The sequence below is a fragment of the Natator depressus genome, chromosome 7 (genome assembly GCF_965152275.1).
Source record: "Natator depressus isolate rNatDep1 chromosome 7, rNatDep2.hap1, whole genome shotgun sequence".
NCBI lineage: Eukaryota > Metazoa > Chordata > Testudines > Cheloniidae > Natator > Natator depressus.
The window spans coordinates 837,912-855,835 of NC_134240.1; the positions used below are offsets into that span (position 1 = coordinate 837,912).

Consider the following 17,924-nt stretch of genomic DNA (forward strand, 5'->3'; position numbering starts at 1 on the left):
CTCAAGCTGCATGGGCCCTTCTCTCTCTCATGCTCCCAGATGCTTCCTCCTGGCCCCCCTTACAGCCTATGGAGGCACCACCCCTGGACAGCAGAGGGTTGCCTAAAAGGTCTTTCCTCCCTGCTGTAAACGTGCTACCTGTCAGCGTCCTGAAACGCCCCGGTTCTCCTGTCAGGACAGAGGGAGAACGGGGGTGCCCACTCTGCCTTTTCTACCCCATTCATTCTCCAGGCCACCTTAATCAGCTCCCCCCTTGTCTCTTCTCTAATGGAGACAGGCCCAAGTGTTTCAGGCTCTCTGCCTGGGGGCTTTCCAGTCCCAGACCATTCGCGTTGCCTCTGCCCGAGCCCCTTGATTCCTGCTGCGTTCTGGCGGAGACGTGGGGACTAGCACTGATCACAGCATCCCAGAGGAGGCTTTTTCATCCTTGCGCATCCCACCTGTTTATTTGCTTGTTCACTGCGGCTGCACACGGAACAGAGCTTCCATTGATTCATCACGAGCACAACTAGGCCCTTGTTCACTGCGGCTGCACACGGAGCAGAGCTTCCACTGACCCGGCCCAAGAACAGCCAGGCCTTTTCCCTGGGTCATTACAGTTCCTTGAGAGCCCTGTACAGCGAGCGAGCAGGTTGACTTATTCCTGCCAATGTTCATTTGTCTGTCAGCTCTGACTGCCATCTGCCAGTGGGTCGCCTGGTCTCCTGGCTGGTCAGACCCCCGCAGGCTCCACCATCTTTATTTAAATAATTTGGTGTCATCTGCAACAGTGGCTAAATTTCTCGCTTGCTAATAAATACACTGAACACCCAGCCTCGGACCCAACCATGGGCCAAGAACTTTCCAACTCTACAATTGTCCTCTCGGGAAGAGGGCGTGGGGAGCAAGGCAGGCGTAGAAAAGTCCGTGAGCCACCGAGGCAGCTCCATGTAGCCACAGCTTGACCGTGCTCATGGCCTCAGGCCTTCCCCACCTTTTGCCAGACTGGATAACGTAGGTGGGGGTTTCTGGCTCCAGCCCTGTCTGAGGCCCTTTAGAAGTCCCACTCCACGACTGAGCTGCTCACAGAATTCCAGCAGCCTAGCGCCCCCAACAGTGCTTTGCAGAGGCCAGGGAGACCCTGGGGGTTCCTCTTCAACTAGTCAATATAGTCCCAGCACTTCAGCTGGCACACTTCCCGCCCTAGCCAGAATGACATGGAAACCCTCCTGCATGTGTGTCAGCCAATGGGTTTGCTCCGGTTTTAGCCCACTAACAACAGGGACCTCCCAGAGCTGTTGGCATCACGGCCGGGGGCTCGAGCAGGCCTCACCTGCTCCCATGCCCTGATACAACCATTCAAGCTTTCAGAGAAAGTGGTGCAAGGACCCTCTGACCACCCCCCAGACCAGTGGCCCAAGAGCCAGCCCCAGAGTCTCCCAGCGAACAGGGAGGTGAGTGAAGAAACCACTGGAGAGAAAACAAAGGTTTCTCTGGCTGGAACCCATCCTTGTGCACCTTCGGTTGGGGGAGGCCAGGGGGCAGACAACTGGCATTCGGGAAGCCCAGAAGGTGCCCAGTGCTGGGCTGGGGATAGCACCACCAGGGCTGGCAGAACTCCAACCCACCCCACTAAGGCAAGTAGCAGCTTCCCCACCCACCCTGTGGGCTGCAGCTAGGTTTGGAGGGTCTCTGCTCTCCAGCCCCCCACTCCCTGGCAGGGCCTGTGCAGAGAGCACCCACCCACGGGCAGTGGTGCTGGGCACTGACATGAGACGGGTGCACGGCCACCTCATCCCTCCCCTGCCCCACCAGCTAAAAGCTGTCATTCACATGCAGAGCCCAGCAGGCAGCACCCCCAGCCCAGGCCTGACCCAGCCTTGGTGCTGAGACCCCCAGAGCCTCAAATCTCAGCAGCAACGGGGCTGCTCCCTCTAAGCAGAGGGGAGCCCAGGACCCCTGCCTGGCCCCAGCTCAATCCCTCTGGGTTCTGCCCAGTTGGCACAGCCCCAGCCATGGTGTCCCTGCCCTCCCAGGAGATGGCTACTACAGCCAGAAGGAGCTCCACAAGCTAGGATTCAGGTGCTCTCCCAGCCAGGCACAGCCTGTGCCTCCCCGCAAGGGGCAAGCCTCATAGGGGGCACCTCTGCAGCTGAGTGCAGGACTGCAGGGGCCCCAGGGGGAGCGGGGCCCTCCCTGCGCAGAGGCAGAGATCCAGGTCCTGCACTTCAGCCAGCCCCTGCCCCTCCATTTGCTACCATCTTCCTGCCCACCCAGCACCGCCAGATCTGCCCTGGCACGACCTGTACAGCAGGTACCGCAGGGGGGTGCTCCTTCCCCCCTTTGCCTCAGGCCCCCTCCGCTCTGCTGCATGCCCACCCCACTGCTGCGCTGGCCTGAGGCAAAGCGAGGGGCTGCCCTTCGGGCCTCAACTTCCCATCGCACTTCGGCAGCTCCCTCCTGTGGCTGGACAACCTCCAGCCATGGAGACTTCTAGCCGCACTTCTAGCCCCGCTCCCCCAGGGGCCAGCCCCCCACCTGGGGAAAGGGACAGGGACACAGCTAGAGCCCCCTGCTTTGGCAGCTCCCGCCACACCTGGGGACTGAGCTGGAAGTGGAACAGAGATGCACTGTCCAGCAGGTCTGTGTCCTCCCCACCCCCACCCCATGGAGGCACCCCAGGCAGTGGGGCTGGAGGCTGCAGCACAGCTGATGTCAGGGCTGTCACGGCTTTCCAAGAATAACAGCAGGGCCCAGCTGCACCCGGCGAGGGAAGCTGGGCTGTTCCCAGGGTCACAGCACCCTCTGCTGCTCACAACTGGGCACGTGGGGGTCACCCAGACCCTGGTTTCTCCAGGCAGCAGCTCCCTGCTTGGCTTCAGGCCCTTTGGAGGCTGGGGCTATGCTAGCAGGGCTGGTCAGCCCCTGCCCTTGCCCATGTGACCAGGAGAGAGGCTGGGACCAGTGATCCTTCTAGACAGGCAGCTGTGCTTGTGTGGTCCTGAGGCGGATGGGTGGCTCTCGCCTGCAGCCAGACAAGTGCTCTGGATCTGCGGCCAGATGGGCCAGAAAGGAAAGAGCGCGGCCTACAGGCAGACGGATGAGGGAGCCCTCTGGTGTCCTTGGCTGCAGCAGGGATCCAAAAAGAACAGGCCTAGGAGAAGGGCCCTGGGCCCTGGCCCAGCCCTGCACAGCACCCGCCCCTGCAGATCACCTGCTCCAGGGAGCAGGCCCACCGGGGGCTGGGAAGGGAGAGCATACCTTGCACAGCATAGCAGGGAAGGGAGATACAGAGAAGCTGAGCGCCCCAGGGAGAAGGGGGAGCACAGAGAGCTGCTCGGGGAGGTGCTACCAGGCGCAGGGCCTGGCAAACCCCTCCAGCCTGGCCCCCGGCAGACAGAGCTGAGCCTGTGCCCAGCCCCACTGAGACAAGGCCAGGGAAGTCACTGCTAAGGCCCAGGGTCGGAGCCTCCCTGTGCCCAGCGAGGAGCGGTCTGTGCAGGCAGAGGGAGCCCAGCTGGGCAGCCAGTCTGGAGAGACAGGGCAGGCTGTGGCTCTTCCCCATTAGCCATCCAGGAGCTTGAGGATGCTCTCGCGCTCCTTCAGGGTCTTCCAGGCCTGGTCCTTCTCCTTCTTGGTGGGCGTGCGCTTCTTCTGGCGTGCCGCCATGATCTTGCGGAAGGCGTCCATGACCTCATTGTCAGCCACGCGCACGCGTTGCCGCAGAACCTGCCTGTGTAGCTCATCCTTGGCCAGCCTGGGGAGAGAGGCAGAGCTGTCAGCTGTGGCCTAGCCCCCCACCAGCACCTCCGGCCCCACACCCACCTGAGCAGCTCCTGCTTCTTGGCCCGGTTGTGAGCGCTGAGCGCCTTGAGCTCAGCCTGCCTCTTGCGCAGCTCTGCCAGGACCTCATCCTCCGAGTCCTCGGGGGGGCGGTCCTCGGACTCCAGCAGGCCTTGGGCAATCAGCTCCTCCTTGAGCCGCCCCTCCAGGGACTTGGTGTGGGGGACGCTGCAAGGGGCAGAGAAGGGAGCTTCTGTGAGGCCCTGGCAGCCCACCACCCCGGCTACTGCAGCAGCACACCTGCTAGATCAGCAAAGAGCCGGCCGGCCCTCCCTTTGTCCCCTCCCCTCCGCCCAGGGGCAGGCAGGGCTGGCCCTCGCTCCAGAAAGGAGGCAGTGAGAACTAACCAGGCTCCCCGCCCAGATCTCACCCACAGGCTGGCTGCTTCCAAGTCCAACTCGGCAAGAGTATGAGCCCATTCCTCTCCCTTGGCTCTGGTGCTGCCTGCCAGGCATAGGAGAGCCCAGGCTCTAGAGCGCTGGATCTCAGAGGGGACAGGAGAGTTCTGCTCAGGGGCTGAACACACCAGGCTCTCTAACCCTTGAACTTCTCCCTGAGCAATTCCTCAACGCATGTAGACACGAGAAGAGAGGTTTCTTCTCTGCTTCTACTACAATTCTGTGAGGGTGTCAGCGAGCATGTGGACAAGGGGGATCCAGTAGATATGGTGTACTTAGATCGTCAGAAAGCCTTTGACAAGGTCCCTCACCAAAGGCTCTTAAGCAAAGTAAGCTGTCATGGGATAAGAGGGAAGGTCCTCTCATGGATCGGTAACAGGCTAAAAAGATAGGAAACAAAGGGTAGGAATCGATGGTCAGTTTTCAGAATGGAGAGAGGTAAATAGTGGTGACCCCCAGGGGTCTGTACTGGGCCCAGTGCTGTTCAACATATTCATATCCAACATATCCAACTGATCTGGAAAAGGGGTAAACAGTGAGGTGGCAAAATCTGCAGATGATACAAAACTATTCAAGATAGTTAAATCCGAAGCTGACTGCAAAGAGCTACAAAAGGATTTCTCAAAACTAGGTGACTGGGCAACAAAATGGCAGATGAAATTCCATGTGGATAAATGCAAAGTAATGCACGCTGGAAAACATAATCACAACTATACAGATAAAATAATGGGGGTCTCAATTAGCTGTTACAACTCAAGAAAGAGATCTTGGATGAATTCAAACTGGAACAGGTACAGAGAAGGGCTACTAGGATGATCCGAGGAATGGAAAACCTGTCTTATGAAAGGAGACAAGGAGCTTGGCTTGTTTAGCCTAACCAAAAGAAGGTTGAGGGGAGATAGGATTGCTCTCTATAAATATATCAGAGGGATAAATACCGGAGAGGGAGAGGAATTATTTAAGCTCAGTACCAATGTGGACACAAGAACAAATGGATATAAACTTGTCATTGGGAAGTTTAGACTTGAAATTAGACGAAGGTTTCTAACCATCAGAGAAGTGAAATTCTGGAACAGCCTTCCAAGGGAAGCAGTGGGGGCAAAAGACCTATCTGGCTTCAAGATTAAACTCGATAATTTTATGGAAGAGATGGTATGATGGGATAACATGATTTTGGCAATTAATTGATCTTTAACTATTCATGGTAAATAGGCCCAATGGCCTGTGATGGGATGTTAGATGGGGTGGGATCTGAGTTACTACAGAGAATTCTTTCCTGGGTATCTGGCTGGTGATTCTTGCCCACGTGCTCAGGGTTCAGCTGATCACCATATTTGGGGTCGGGAAGGAATTTTCCTCCAGGGCAGATTAGAAGAGGCCCTGGGGGTTTTTCACCTTCCTCTGCAGCATGGGGCACAGGTCACTTGCTGGAGGATTCTCTGCGCCTTGAAGTCTTTAAACCATGATTTGAGGATTTCAATAGCTCAGACATAGGTGAGAGGTTTATTGCTGGGGTGGATGGGTGAGCTTCGGTGGCCTGCATTGTGCAGGAGGCCAGACTAGATGATCATAATGGTCCATTCTGACCTTAATATCTATGAGTCTATGAATCATTGCGGATAGTTCTCAGAAAACATCCACTTGATGTGCAGCAGCAGCCAAAAAAGCTAACAGAATGTTGGGAATGGCTAGACGATTATGCACACACTAAATAAATAAAATTAAGAAAGGGATAGATAATAAGACAGAAAATATTGTACTGCCTCTTGTGACAGGGTCAGGCCAGACGGCTACAGGAGAGTAATAGAAGGCAGATATATTAGCCCCAGGCTAAGTAGGTCCCTTTTCCCTGGGTAAGGTAACAGGGAAGGTTCCAGAACCATCAGGAACCTTCTGGAGACAATTAAGACAGGCTGATTAGAACACGTGCAGCCAATCAAGAAGCTGCTAGAATCAATTAAGGCAGGCTAATCATGGCACCTGGGTTTTAAAAAGGAGCTCACTTCTGTTTGTGGTGTGCGTGTGAGGAGCTGAGAGTGAGAACACAGACTGTTGGAGGACTGAGGTGTACAAGCATTATCAGACACCAGGAGGAAGGTCCTATGATGAGGATAAAAAAGGTGTTGGGAGGAGGCCATGGGGAAGTAGCCCAGGGAGTTGGAGCTGTCGCACAGCTGTTCCAGGAGGCACCCTAGACAGCTGCATTTCACAGCGCCCTGGGCTGGAACCCGGAGTCGAGGGCAGGCCCGGGTTCCCCCCAAACCTCCCAACTCCTGATCAGACACAGGAGGAGTCGACCTGGACTGTGGGTTCAGAAAAACGGCCAAGCTGAGGGCTGCCGTGAAGCTGCAAGACGAGCAAATCCGCCAATAAGCACAAGACTCACCAAGGTAGAGCAGGAACTTTGTCACAACTGGTGTGAGCAGTGGGATCTGGTGTGCATGAGCGTGGCGGGAGGAGGAGGGTGTTGGTGCGGGGGAAGGGAAGAGGGTCTATTTTTATTTTTTCTCACCACAATGGAGGAGGTAGTGCGGGCACTGATACAAGCCACGGCTGCCCAGCAGGAGGCTCCCCGTGTCTAGGCAGCCACCCAACAGGAGGCAGTGCGGCTGCAGCAAGAGACTAATTGCCTGCGGATGGACCAGGCTGCTCAGGACCGGACTATGTTGCAGGAACTGGTAAAGCAGGGAAAGGCCCTTACAGAGCTGAACCGCGGCCATGAGGGGACGCAGATCATGCGGGCCACCAACTGGCTGCAGAAAATGACGCGGAAGGATGATGTAGAGGCATACCTCCTGGCCTTTGAGAGGACAGCCCCGCGGGAGGCTTGGCCCTGAGAACAGTGGTCTGGCATCCTCGCTTCATTCCTGTGTGGGGAGGCCCAGAAGGCCTACTATGATTTGCCTGAAGAGGCTGCAGCAGACTACCCCCAGCTGAAAGCAGAGATCCTGGCCAGATCTGGGGTAACGACCGCAGTGCGGGCCCAGCGATATCATGAGTGGAGGTACCAGGAAAACAAAACCTCGCGGTCCCAATCATATGACTTCATCCATCTCGCACGAAAGTGGTTACGAACTGAGTCCCAGAGTCGATACTAGAGGTTCTGGTCATCGACCGGTACAGGAGAGGACAACCGCCAGACCTTCGCGCCTGGGTAAGCCAGAACGAGCCCTCCCCCTACGACGAGGTTGTCGCGCTGGTAGAAAGGCGAAGGACGGCGAGGGAGCTGACCCGACCAGTTAAGGAAGAAGCACCCCGGGTTACACTAGCAGCACCAAGCCCTCGAGCTCGGGTGACTGGGCCACCAGGAGAGCCCGGGGGAAAAAAGAGAGGGGCTGAAGGCCCACCAGAAGCCACAAAGAGTCGGAGCACTGAGGGGGAAGAGGATCGTGATGTTAGACTACCCAAACCAAGAGACCGGGGAACGCCTAGGGCTCCATACAGATGTTACACCTGCAGGGAGTGGGGACACATAGCTGCACAGTGTCCCAATTCCGAGGAGCCTATGCAGTGTAACCTGGGGAACTGGGCAGACCCATGCTCCCTAATCCACCTTGTGGGGGTCTCACTAACCCCACATATGTACACTAGACCAGTGAAGCTAAATGGGGTAGAGACCACATTCGGGGAGTGCTATCACGCTTGTCTCGGGGAAGCTCGTGAAGCGTAGTCAGCTGCTGTGGGCTAAGCGTACGGGGATAACATGCATCCATGGGACAGTTGGTTATTACCCCACCATCCCAGTAAAAATCGAGATTCAGGGGAACACTACTGAGGTAGCAGCAGGTGTAGTCCCAAAATTCCCATACCCGGTGCTCATAGGGAGGGACTTCCCAGGGTTTGGAGACTTACTCCCGGTAGGGGAATTGGAGAAAGGGGGAAGCCCTGAAAGTAGTGAGGCACCCACAGTAGACTGTCAACCCCCAACCTTCTCTGAAATATCCCCAGATTTGTTCTCCACTCCCAGACAGCGTAGAAAGACAAAAAGGGAAAGAAGGGAAGCTAAGGCCTTGGGAACCCGAATACTGGCCCAAAGCCAGAGGGTCGCTCTCGTAGGTAGGCGGACCCGAGCAGCTGAAAAGGAGGCCACCCAGGAGGGAGAAGCACCCGAATCTGACCGACACCCTAACACCTCTGAACCAGTAGAGGCAACAGAGACTGGCCCCCTAGATCTCGGGCAGATTAGCCCCGGGAGAGGAAATTTTGGATGGGATCAGGCTGAAGACCCAAGGTACGACAACATTAGGAAGGAGGTGACTGAAATAGATGGGGTCCCCGTGGAAGGGAAAACCCAGGGACCAGGACCCTACTTCATAATGAAGAAGAATCTCTTATACCAAGTTGCACCAGTACAGGGGCAGAAGGCACAGCAGATCCTAGTACCTCAAAAACACCAGAATGCTGTATTAAGTCTGGCCCATAGTCATCTTTTTGGGGGGCATTTGGGGGTAGAGAAGACCCTGGCACGGGTCCTGGGACAATTCTTCTGGCCCGGAGTACATGAAGAAGTACGGGGGCACTGTGCGTCCTGCCCAGAGTGTCAGCTGCACAGTCCCCATCCCCACTTGAGGGCACCTTTAGTACCCCTTCCCATCATAGAGGTCCCCTTCGAGCGAATAGCCATGGATCTAGTGGGACCCCTGGAGAAGGCAGCCCGGGGCCACCAATATATACTTGTCGTTCTGGATTATGCTACTCACTACCCAGAAGCCGTCCCCCTGTGGAACACAGCCTCTAAAACGATAGCTAAAGAGTTGGTGGGGATCTTTGCCCAAGTGGTGCTACCAAAGGAGATATTAACAGACCAAGGTACCCCATTTATGTCGAAGCTAATGAAGGACCTGTGTACGCTGGTCCATATACATACCCTGAGAACTTCTGTCTATCATCCGCAGACCGATGGGCTAGTAGAAAGTGGTAAGTTGGGATAGGAAGGATTGGGACACCCTACTACCCTACCTTATGTTTGCAATCCGGGAGGCACCTCAGGCCTCAACTGGGTTTTCCCCCTTTGAATTATTATACGGACGCCACCCCCGTGGCATACTAGATATTGCAAAAGAAATCTGGGAAGAGGAACCCAATGAGGGGAAGAATGTAATTGACCATCCGTTGCAGATGCGAGAACGGATAGCCCGGGTCACCCCTATTGTACGGGAACATTTAGAAAAGGGGCAGGAGGCCCAGCGAACCCATTACAAATCGCCAGGCAAAAGTCTGACCGTTCCAACCAGGGGATTGGGTGATGGTGTTGGCACCCAAGGCAGAAAGCAAGCTTTTGGACCAATGGCAGGGGCCCTATGAGGTGGTTGAACCCATGGGGGAAGTAACCTACAAGGTGCTGCAGCCAGGACGCCGGAAACAAGAACAAATTTATCCCAGTAACCTCTTAAAGCCTTGGCACCAACGATAGGGGTGTGTAGTGGCCCAAGAGACCCTGATCCAGGGAAATAACATGCAGGAGCAGATCAGGATATCCACTGATCTGACACCAAACCAGAAGAAGGAGGTAACAGATGATCAACCGATACCAGGACATGTTTTCAACCAAACCAGGCCGGACCACCGAAGCATATCACCATATTATCACAGACCTTGGGGCAAAGGTAACTTTAAGGCCCTGCCGGGTCCCAGCAGCAAAAAGGGAGGAGATCAAGTCAGAGGTAAAAAGGATGTTGGAGCTGGGAGTCATCGAAGAGTCCCACAGTCAGTGGTCAAGCCTGACTGTGTTGGTGCCCAAACCCAATGGCACCACTAGGTTTTGTAATGACTTTCGCTGGCTGAATGAGATATCCAAATTTGATGCATACCCCACATCGATGAGTTAGTTGACCGCCTGGGCAATGCCTGATTTTTGACCACCCTTGATTTAACAAACGGATCCTGGCAGATTCCCCTTGCCAAAGATGCGAAAGAAAAGATGGCACTCTCTACCCCCAGAGGGTCTGTTTCAATATACTGTTCTTCCTTTTGGACTGCATGGGGCACCTGCCACCTTCCAGCGTCTTATGGACAAGCTCCTATGGCCCCATACCAGTTATGCAGCGGCATACCTGGATGATGTGATTATTCACACCCCCGACTGGGAAACCCACTTAGGAAAGGTGGAAGCAGTTCTGGACACGCTAAGACAGGCTGGCCTCACAGCCAACCCAGCCAAGTGTGCTATAGGGCTAGCCGAGGCTAAATACCTTGGCTACATTGTAGGAAGGGGCATGGTCAAGCCCAACTAAACAAACTAGAGGCTATCCAAAATTGGCCCTGGCCGAATCGGAAAAAGCAAGTCCGGACATTCCTGGGTGTGGTGGGGTACTACCGACGATTTATTCCCCATTTTGCTACCAGAGCGAGTCCCCTGACAGACCTGATAAAAGCCCAGGGTCCAGACATGGTGAAGTGGACAGATGCCGCAGAGAGAGCATTCATGGATCTACAGACAGCCCTCTGTAGTAACCCTGTGCTTATAGCCCCAGACTTCAACAAATAATTCATTTTACAAACAGATGCATCTGAAGTAGGACTGGGAGCTGTCCTATCGCAGATGGTCAGAGATGAAGAACACCCAATCCTCTACCTCAGCAGGAAACTCCTCCCGAGAGAGCAGAAGTATGCCGAAGTTGAAAGAGTGCCTAGCTGTGAAATGGGCCATGGAAACACTACGTTATTACCTTCTGGGACAACGGTTTACCCTTGTGACCGACCATGCACCCCTCCAGTGGATGCAGCGAAATAAAGAGAAGAACGCAAGGTTGACCAGATGGTTCCTATCCCTACAACCTTTCCAATTCACCATACAACACCAGGCTGGAAGTCACCATGGCAATACAGATGGCTTGTCACGAGTATACTGCCTGACGTCCCAAGTTGCCCAGCCCCATAGTGTTGGGCGGAGGGGGGATATGTGACAGGATCGGGCCAGATGGCTACAGGAGAGTAATAGAAAGCAGATATATTAGCCCCAGGCTAAGTAGGTCCCTTTTCCCTGGGTTAGGTAACAGGGAAGGTTCCAGAACAATTAAGACAGGCTGATTAGAACACCTGCAGCCAATCAAGAAGCTGCTAAAATCAATTAAGGCAGGCTAATCACGGCACCTGGGTTTTAAAAAGGAGCTCACTTCCGTTTGTGGTGTGTGTGTGAGGAGCTGAGAGTGAGAACACGGACTGTCGGAGGACTGAGGTGTACAAGCATTATCAGACACCAGGAGGAAGGTCCTATGATGAGGATAAAGAAGGTGTTGGGAGGAGGCCATGGGGAAGTAGCCAGGGAGTTGTAGCTGTCGCACAGCTTTTCCAGGAGGCACTCCAGACAGCTGCATTCCACAGGGCCCTGGGCTGGAACCCGGAGTCGAGGGCGGGCCCAGGTTGCCCCCAAACCTCCCAACTCCTGGTCAGACACAGGAGGAGTCGACCTGGACTGTGGGTTCAGAAAAACGGCCAAGCTGAGGGCTGCCGTGAAGCTCCAGGCGAGCAAATCTGCCAATAAGCGCGAGACGCACCAAGGCAGAGCAGGAACTTTGTCACGCTATATATAAATCCATGGTGCGCCCACATCTTGAATACTGCCTGCAGATGTGGTGGCCCCATCTCAAAAAAGCTATATTGGAATTGGAAAATGTTCAGAAAAGAGTAACAAAAATTATTAGGGGTATGGAACAGCTACCATATGACCAGAGATTAATAAGACAGGGGACTTTTCAGCTTGGAAAAGAGACGGCTAAGGGGGGATATGGTAGAGGTCTATAAAATCATGACTGGTGTGGAGAAATTAGATAAGGAAGTGTTATTTACTTCTTGTCATAACACAAGAACTAGGGATCACTCAATGAAATTAATAGGCAGCAGGTTTAACACACACAAAAGGAAGTATTTCTTCACACAACGCACAGTCAACCTGTGGAACCCTTTGCCAGAGGATGTTGTGAAGCCCAAGACTGTAACAGGGTTCAAAAAAGATCTAGATAAGTTCATGGAGAATGGGTCCATCAATGGCTATTAGCCAGGATGGGCAGGGATGGTGTCCCTAGGCTCTGTTTGCTAGAAGCTGGGAATGGGCAAGGGGATGGATCACTTGACGGTTACCTGTTCTGTACATTCCCTCTGGGGCACCTGGCAGTGGCCATGGTCGGCAGACAGGATACGGGGTTAGATGGACCTTTGGTCTGACCCAATCTGGCCATTCTTATGTTCTTCCCTTACAGCCCCGGCGCACCCACCCCAGGCCTGGGGAGCACCTCAGCACATTCAGACCAGGTTCTGGAGCAGTTTCCCGGGCAGAGAAGAGCCTCTTGGCCAGGCCACCAGCCCACCAAGCTGGCTGCATAGGGCTGCTCACCTGAAGGGTTTGTTCTGGCTGCGGGGCGAAGTACCGGCACCGTCAGCTCCGGAGTCTTTGCCCGCCAGCTCTGGGATCGGGGAGTCCTCAATGGGCGAGATGATGTTCTCCTAGCAGCAGAGAAGGAGAGAAAGGTGAGTTTCGAGCTGCTGGGACCCACGCCCCACGGGGTACGGCAGCCAGGGTCGCCCCGGAGCCTCACTCACCTCAACAAGTGCCTGCAGGAGGCGCTGCGTCAAGGGCCCAAACGGGCAGCCGTCCTCGGGCTGCTCCTGCTGGGACTCTGACTTCTTCAGCAGTGCATCCACATCTGCGAGAAGGAAGCGGTGAGCAGAGCGGCAGCTGCAGCAGAACAGGGCCTAACAGCCTCCACTCTGGGATTCCCCAGCTGCCCAGGGTGAGGCTGGCATCTCCCCCACCACCCTGCACCAGGGCCGGGGACTCTCCAGCCACATGGGTGAGGCTGGCACACACCCCTACCCCCATACCAGTCCCTCAGTGCTGGGCATGCCTGAACCACAGCCTCCCCTCCCCCCGGCATGGACGAACCCCCTCTGCCTCCCACCCCTCGGTGCTGGGTGTGGACGAACCCCCCCCCACCCCCTCCCACACACCCTCCTCGGTGCTGGGCATGGACAAACCCCCCGCCCTCCTTGGTGCTGGGCGTGGACAAACCCCACCCCCCCCACCCCACCCTCCTCGGTGCTGGGCGTGGACAAACCCCCCCGTTCCCCCCCTCCCCCCTAGTGCTGGGCATGGACGAACCCCCCCTGCCTCCAGTACATGTCGCTCAGTCCCTCCATGGAGGTGCTGCCTGGGGAAGGGGAGCAGAGGCACCTTTTGTGTCCAGCTCCGTTAGTGGTCCCAGGATGCCTTTCTTCTTGTCAGCAGCCGCTGCTGCCCGGGTGCCATCCTTCTGCTCCTCCAGCAGGTCCTCCTGGGCCCAGCGCACAGAGTAATGCTTCCCCAGAGGTGGGATCTACAACAGCAGGACAGCAAGAGCAGGAGCTCAGGGAGCTGGGCTCAGAGCCCCTGCAGCCCCTCTCCCACCAGACACGTGGCAGAGCGTGGCCTTATGCCACCCTCTCCACCCCACACTGACGAGCAGTGCCGAGCATCTCACAGTGCCAGCGGGCTGGGGTCAAGCCCTGCTGGGAGTCTCTGCAGAGCGCAGATGCATGTCCTGTAAGGGCCACTCCTTGGGCACATGCCAAGAGCTTCAGAATTCCTGCCTGAGGAAGGGCACAGCGTGGCAGTCCCAGCTCCTGCCCTGCCAAGGCTGGGGGGAGTGGGCTGGGTTAGGGGCTCTCCTCCCCCTTTACCGTGTGACACACCCGCACTGACAGACAGCTGCAAGGGATTCTGCCAGAGCACTTGCACACAAGAAAGAAGAGCTTCCCCTCGATCTCAGCTCTGGGAAGCTCAGGTATGATGGATCCTGGTCAGATGCAAAGCACGCTTGGGCAGTGTCCCTCACAGCTCGGGTCTCGCCCCAGCACAGCACACACTGAGATTACCGGCTTGACCAGCACAAGCAGAGCCAGGTGCCAGCTGCTGCCTACGCTACACAAGGAGCGTCGTGAACTCCATTTGTCACTCTGCACGCATACGTGGGGCAGAGAGGCAGCTGGGCCGGTGCTCAGGCGCTCTCGCTGTGTGAGCTGGGAGGGCAGCGGGTGAGTACTGGCCAGGGTCCTGGCCCCCTGGACTTCTGCTTCTTGCTAAGGTCTGAATTTTCATACTCCTCTCCTCAGCCCTGTACCACCCCTGACTCTGAACAACGATTGGGTAGTGTCCCACCCATCTCCTGCCTGAAGCAGTGGGACCAGTGAGTGTGTCTGTTTGCATGAAAGGGGGGGAATTGTTCAGCATTTGGGACAGGCACTCTTTGGAACACTGTTAAAGCAGGTATTTCGGCCCAGAAATTCTGCTTTGCCACCGATTTGGAAGTGGTCAGTATATTTCAGGCTCCATTTTCCCTGGAGTGGACACAAACCGTGTCTCCAGGTGCCACAGCTTTCGCTGCATTAAGCGGCAGCAGATTAAGAGGCATTTGCACTGATTGCTGTAACGCTGCAGTTTAACACTAAACCCCTCCAGAGGCCAGCACATTTCCGTCTCCCTGATTCAGTTGTCCACCATGGTGCTGCACACGAGTCCTGGGTGACCTCAGGCCTACCCAGAGCTGTGCTGAGCACTCCAAGATGCTGCACATTTCTGTCGCCGCTTAGAGAGAAACCCCTGGTCTGGGATCTTCTTGCTGGTGGTGGTATCTGAGCTCACCCAAGGCAGGGGTAAGGCTGTGCATGCAGCTTTCCCCTAGGCTCTCCAGATGTGGGGCTTGGCCGTGCCATTTTGAGGTGACTTTCTGCATTCCGGCCCCACGTCCAGCCTCGAGGGCAGCACAACAGGGCTGAGCTGCAGTGACAATATCCTCCCCCCACCGAATGTACTGCTCTCCTCTCCCTTCCACAATGCCCACTGCTCCAGCCAGGTTCTCGTTCCACGCTGCCCAGTGGGGGATCTGAGCACTCATGGACTAACTGTCCCTGCCCTCCCTCTCCGCTGGGGTTTCTCACTGAAAACAACCTGCTGGGCCAGGGCCTGGCACAGCACAGGAAGGAGGTTTGTGCATGGCCCGCAGCATGCAGAGATCTGGGCTCGTTCAGATCCTGCAGCCGCAAGTGCCACAGTGTGGGGCCGGCCTGCGAGGAGGCTGCTGTCTCCTGCCCCTTGCAGCAGGCAGTTTGATTGTGTCTGAAAAGCAGAGGGAGGCCCAAGTGCTGGAGCAGGGGACGAGCTTTCAGATACCCAAGGCCTGGGCCACTTAGTGCCCTGAAAATGAAACCGAAATGGTTGCTGTATTCCATGGAGAGCCCAGCGCCGCTCTGCTGCCCTAGAACGGGGGCAAAGCAGCATGGGCCTTTCGGAGAATACAGCCTCCAGTTCAGCTTGGTCCCACCCAGCCTGCATTGCCCGAGCACAGACAAGAGGCCCCATGGCCCTGCCCAGATCCAGAGGGGAGGGAACGGCCCACAAACACAGGCCTTTGCTGCGTGCCTCGCCCCAGCGGACTCGACACCCACCGCAAGGTACAGGACTGAAGAGTCCAGACAGCAGGAGGATAGCGTGGGGCTTGGAGGGTGGCTGCGCCGAGGTCTTTACCTTGTAGTGCTCAGCCTCATCCTCTGGGGGTTTGAGCAGCTCCTCCAGGGTTCGCACCTCCTCACTGGTGAGGTCAGCACAGTAGGGCTCCACTGAAGCCCAGAACCTGCAGGGCAGAGCAAAGCAGGCACTCAGAGAGAAGGGGGCAGGTGGCCACCCCAAGCTGGGCACAGAGCCGCTGACTTGAGCTGTGGCTGCTCCTCTACCCAGGAGATGGATTCTGTGCCCTAGGACGGCTCAGTGCCAGACCAGATTTCACTCTCACGCCATCCAAGCTCCAATTCAGCTTTGCAGCTGGTGGCTTTGACCAGGAGCAACAGGGAAATGGGTTTGTTTTCCTTGGGAACCCCCCAGTGTCCCTTTGCCCACTGCCCCAGCTGTCTCCACCCCCACTCTCCCAGTGTTGCTTCACACAGATACCCCATACCTGTTTGGGGCATCATTTTTGGGGATCCGAGGCATGTCAACCGGGTCGTCTGGAAACTCATATTCTTGGATCTTGGGCTGAAGGTTCTTGGATTTGGGCCGCCCAGGGCCAGGCCCTGTGCCATGGCCACCCTTCCCCTCTAGTTTCTGCTTCTTGGGCTTTCCGTGTTTAACTGGGGTGCCCAGTTCGTGCTCTTTGCCCAGCTTCAGGAACCGCCTGTCCCCCTTCTTGTCCTGCCAGTCTGTCAAAATCTGAAAGAGAATGGCACTGTGTCACACCAGACAGGCAGCTGGCTGCGCCCAGAACCAGGAGCGGAAAGGGAAGGGTCTAGTTCCATCCAGGACTCTTGCCCTCAGTGAGCCGTGCCTGCCCTTTAAGGGTCCCCTCCCATCCCCTTTCCCCTCAAGCCCTGTTCTCCTTGGCAGCTGGCACCCCTCTGCAGCTCACAGGGAGCACAACCCACAGAAAGAGAAGGAAGGGGAAACAGGCTGGGCAGACTTGCAAGACTGGCAGCAAGCAGGGCTCTGTTGTGGCATTGTCTGCCATGGGAGGGAGGAACCAGTACTGGGGAGATGGCACATTGGACAAAACAGGGGCTAGCCCCTGTATGAAGGGATTCCAGGCAAGAGAAAACAAGCCAACAGGCCTCCCGGTCAGAGCCAACACACAGAGCAACAAGCAGTGACCCAGCTGCAGCCATTACCACAAGGCAAAGGTTCTTGGCCTTTTAGGCCAGATGGGGCTATGAAATCATGCAGTCTGACCTCCTGTATAGCACAAGGCCCTGGCCATTAACCATCGCTTAGCCACCCCAATAACTTGTGACGTGACTTGGGACTCTGTTATAGTGTTCACTCTGAAGAGTAATGACAACTCATCAAACCCCAACATGTTAACCATTCCACAGCTGCCTTGTTTGAAGCCCACAGGGTCTACCCCCTGCTGCTGGGTCAGCACTGCCACCAAGCGGCTCTTGGCATGGGCACCATGGATTGGCAGACCCCAAATGGGCTGTGCGTGAAGTGGGGGGAGCTTTGCAGATATGGGGTACCTCTTCCATCTGCCAAAGAAGGGACTTCCCTCCTGAGCCCAAATGGTCCCTGGCAAAGGGCCGCGAAGCCAAGACCAATGGACTCCAGCTGCAACTGTGCTGGGTGGCCTGGCCTCCCCATGCCCATCACCCTGGTACCCCAGGCAGCCCCGAGGAACTAGGGAGCCTGACCTGCGTCTCTGCCTCCAGCACCCGCAGCCTGCGGCTAGCTGAGGACAGCAGCGTCTCCAGCTCCAGCTGTAGCGTGTCGAGCTCCTCGATGCCGATGCCATCATCCTCGGAGCGGGCCAGCACGGCCGTGTAGCGCGGGCAAACCTTCAGGTGATCCACCGACTTGAAGTCATGGAACTGCAGTGGGCAGTCCTTGAGCTCGCTCATCGCCCAGCCGCGAGCGCGCCAGGCGCTGGGGTTTGGGGGCGCCGGGCTAGGGGGGGCACCAGGATATGGGGGTCAGGGGGCGCTGGGCTATGGGGGTGCCTGGAAGTGGAGGCACCAGGATATGGGGGCCCAGGGGGTGCCAGGCTATGAGGGGGGCACAGGGCAATGGGGGGCCAGGACGCAGAGGCACCAGGCTATGGGGGCTGGGCTGGGGGGGGCCGCCGGGATACAGGGGCTGGGGGGGCACTGGGATATCGGGGGCCGGGATGCAGAGGCACCAGGATATGGAGGCCGGGGGGGGCCGGGCTTGGGGGGCACTGGGATATGGGGGGCCGGGACGCAGAGGCACAA

At 56.5% G+C, this 17,924-nt stretch overlaps 1 protein-coding gene across 2 annotated transcripts; it reads right to left on the reverse strand.

Moving 5' to 3' along the window:
- Window positions 1-2: 2 nt before the first annotated feature.
- Window positions 3-17,635, reverse strand: TADA3 (transcriptional adaptor 3). Of its 2 annotated transcripts, XM_074957267.1 has the most exons (8): window positions 17,367-17,635; window positions 16,145-16,395; window positions 15,718-15,823; window positions 13,390-13,531; window positions 12,759-12,862; window positions 12,553-12,662; window positions 3,805-3,990; window positions 4-3,736 (listed from the first exon to the last, which is right to left on the reverse strand). In XM_074957267.1, the coding sequence occupies exons 1-8, from the start codon at window positions 17,571-17,573 to the stop codon at window positions 3,544-3,546; spliced, it is 1,299 nt and encodes a 432-aa protein (XP_074813368.1). In that variant the 5' UTR covers window positions 17,574-17,635; the 3' UTR covers window positions 4-3,543. The 2 variants fall into 2 exon arrangements, with proteins under 2 accessions (XP_074813369.1, XP_074813368.1); XM_074957268.1 differs by lacking the exon at window positions 3,805-3,990 and having other exon boundaries at window positions 3-3,736.
- Window positions 17,636-17,924: the final 289 nt, after the last annotated feature.

What these genes read in the sequence shown, in the direction of transcription:
- TADA3 (XM_074957267.1), bottom strand. Translation starts at nt 17,573, where the DNA reads ATGAGCGAGCTCAAGGACTGCCCACTGCAGTTCCATGACTTCAAGTCG. An exon ending in TGCTGGAGGCAGAGACGCAG is followed by an intron (nt 16,396 to 17,366) that starts GTCAGGCTCCCT and finishes ATTCTCTTTCAG; the next exon opens with ATTTTGACAGACTGGCAGGA. An exon ending in AACGGAGCTGGACACAAAAG is followed by an intron (nt 12,863 to 13,389) that starts GTGCCTCTGCTC and finishes TCCTTCTCGCAG; the next exon opens with ATGTGGATGCACTGCTGAAG.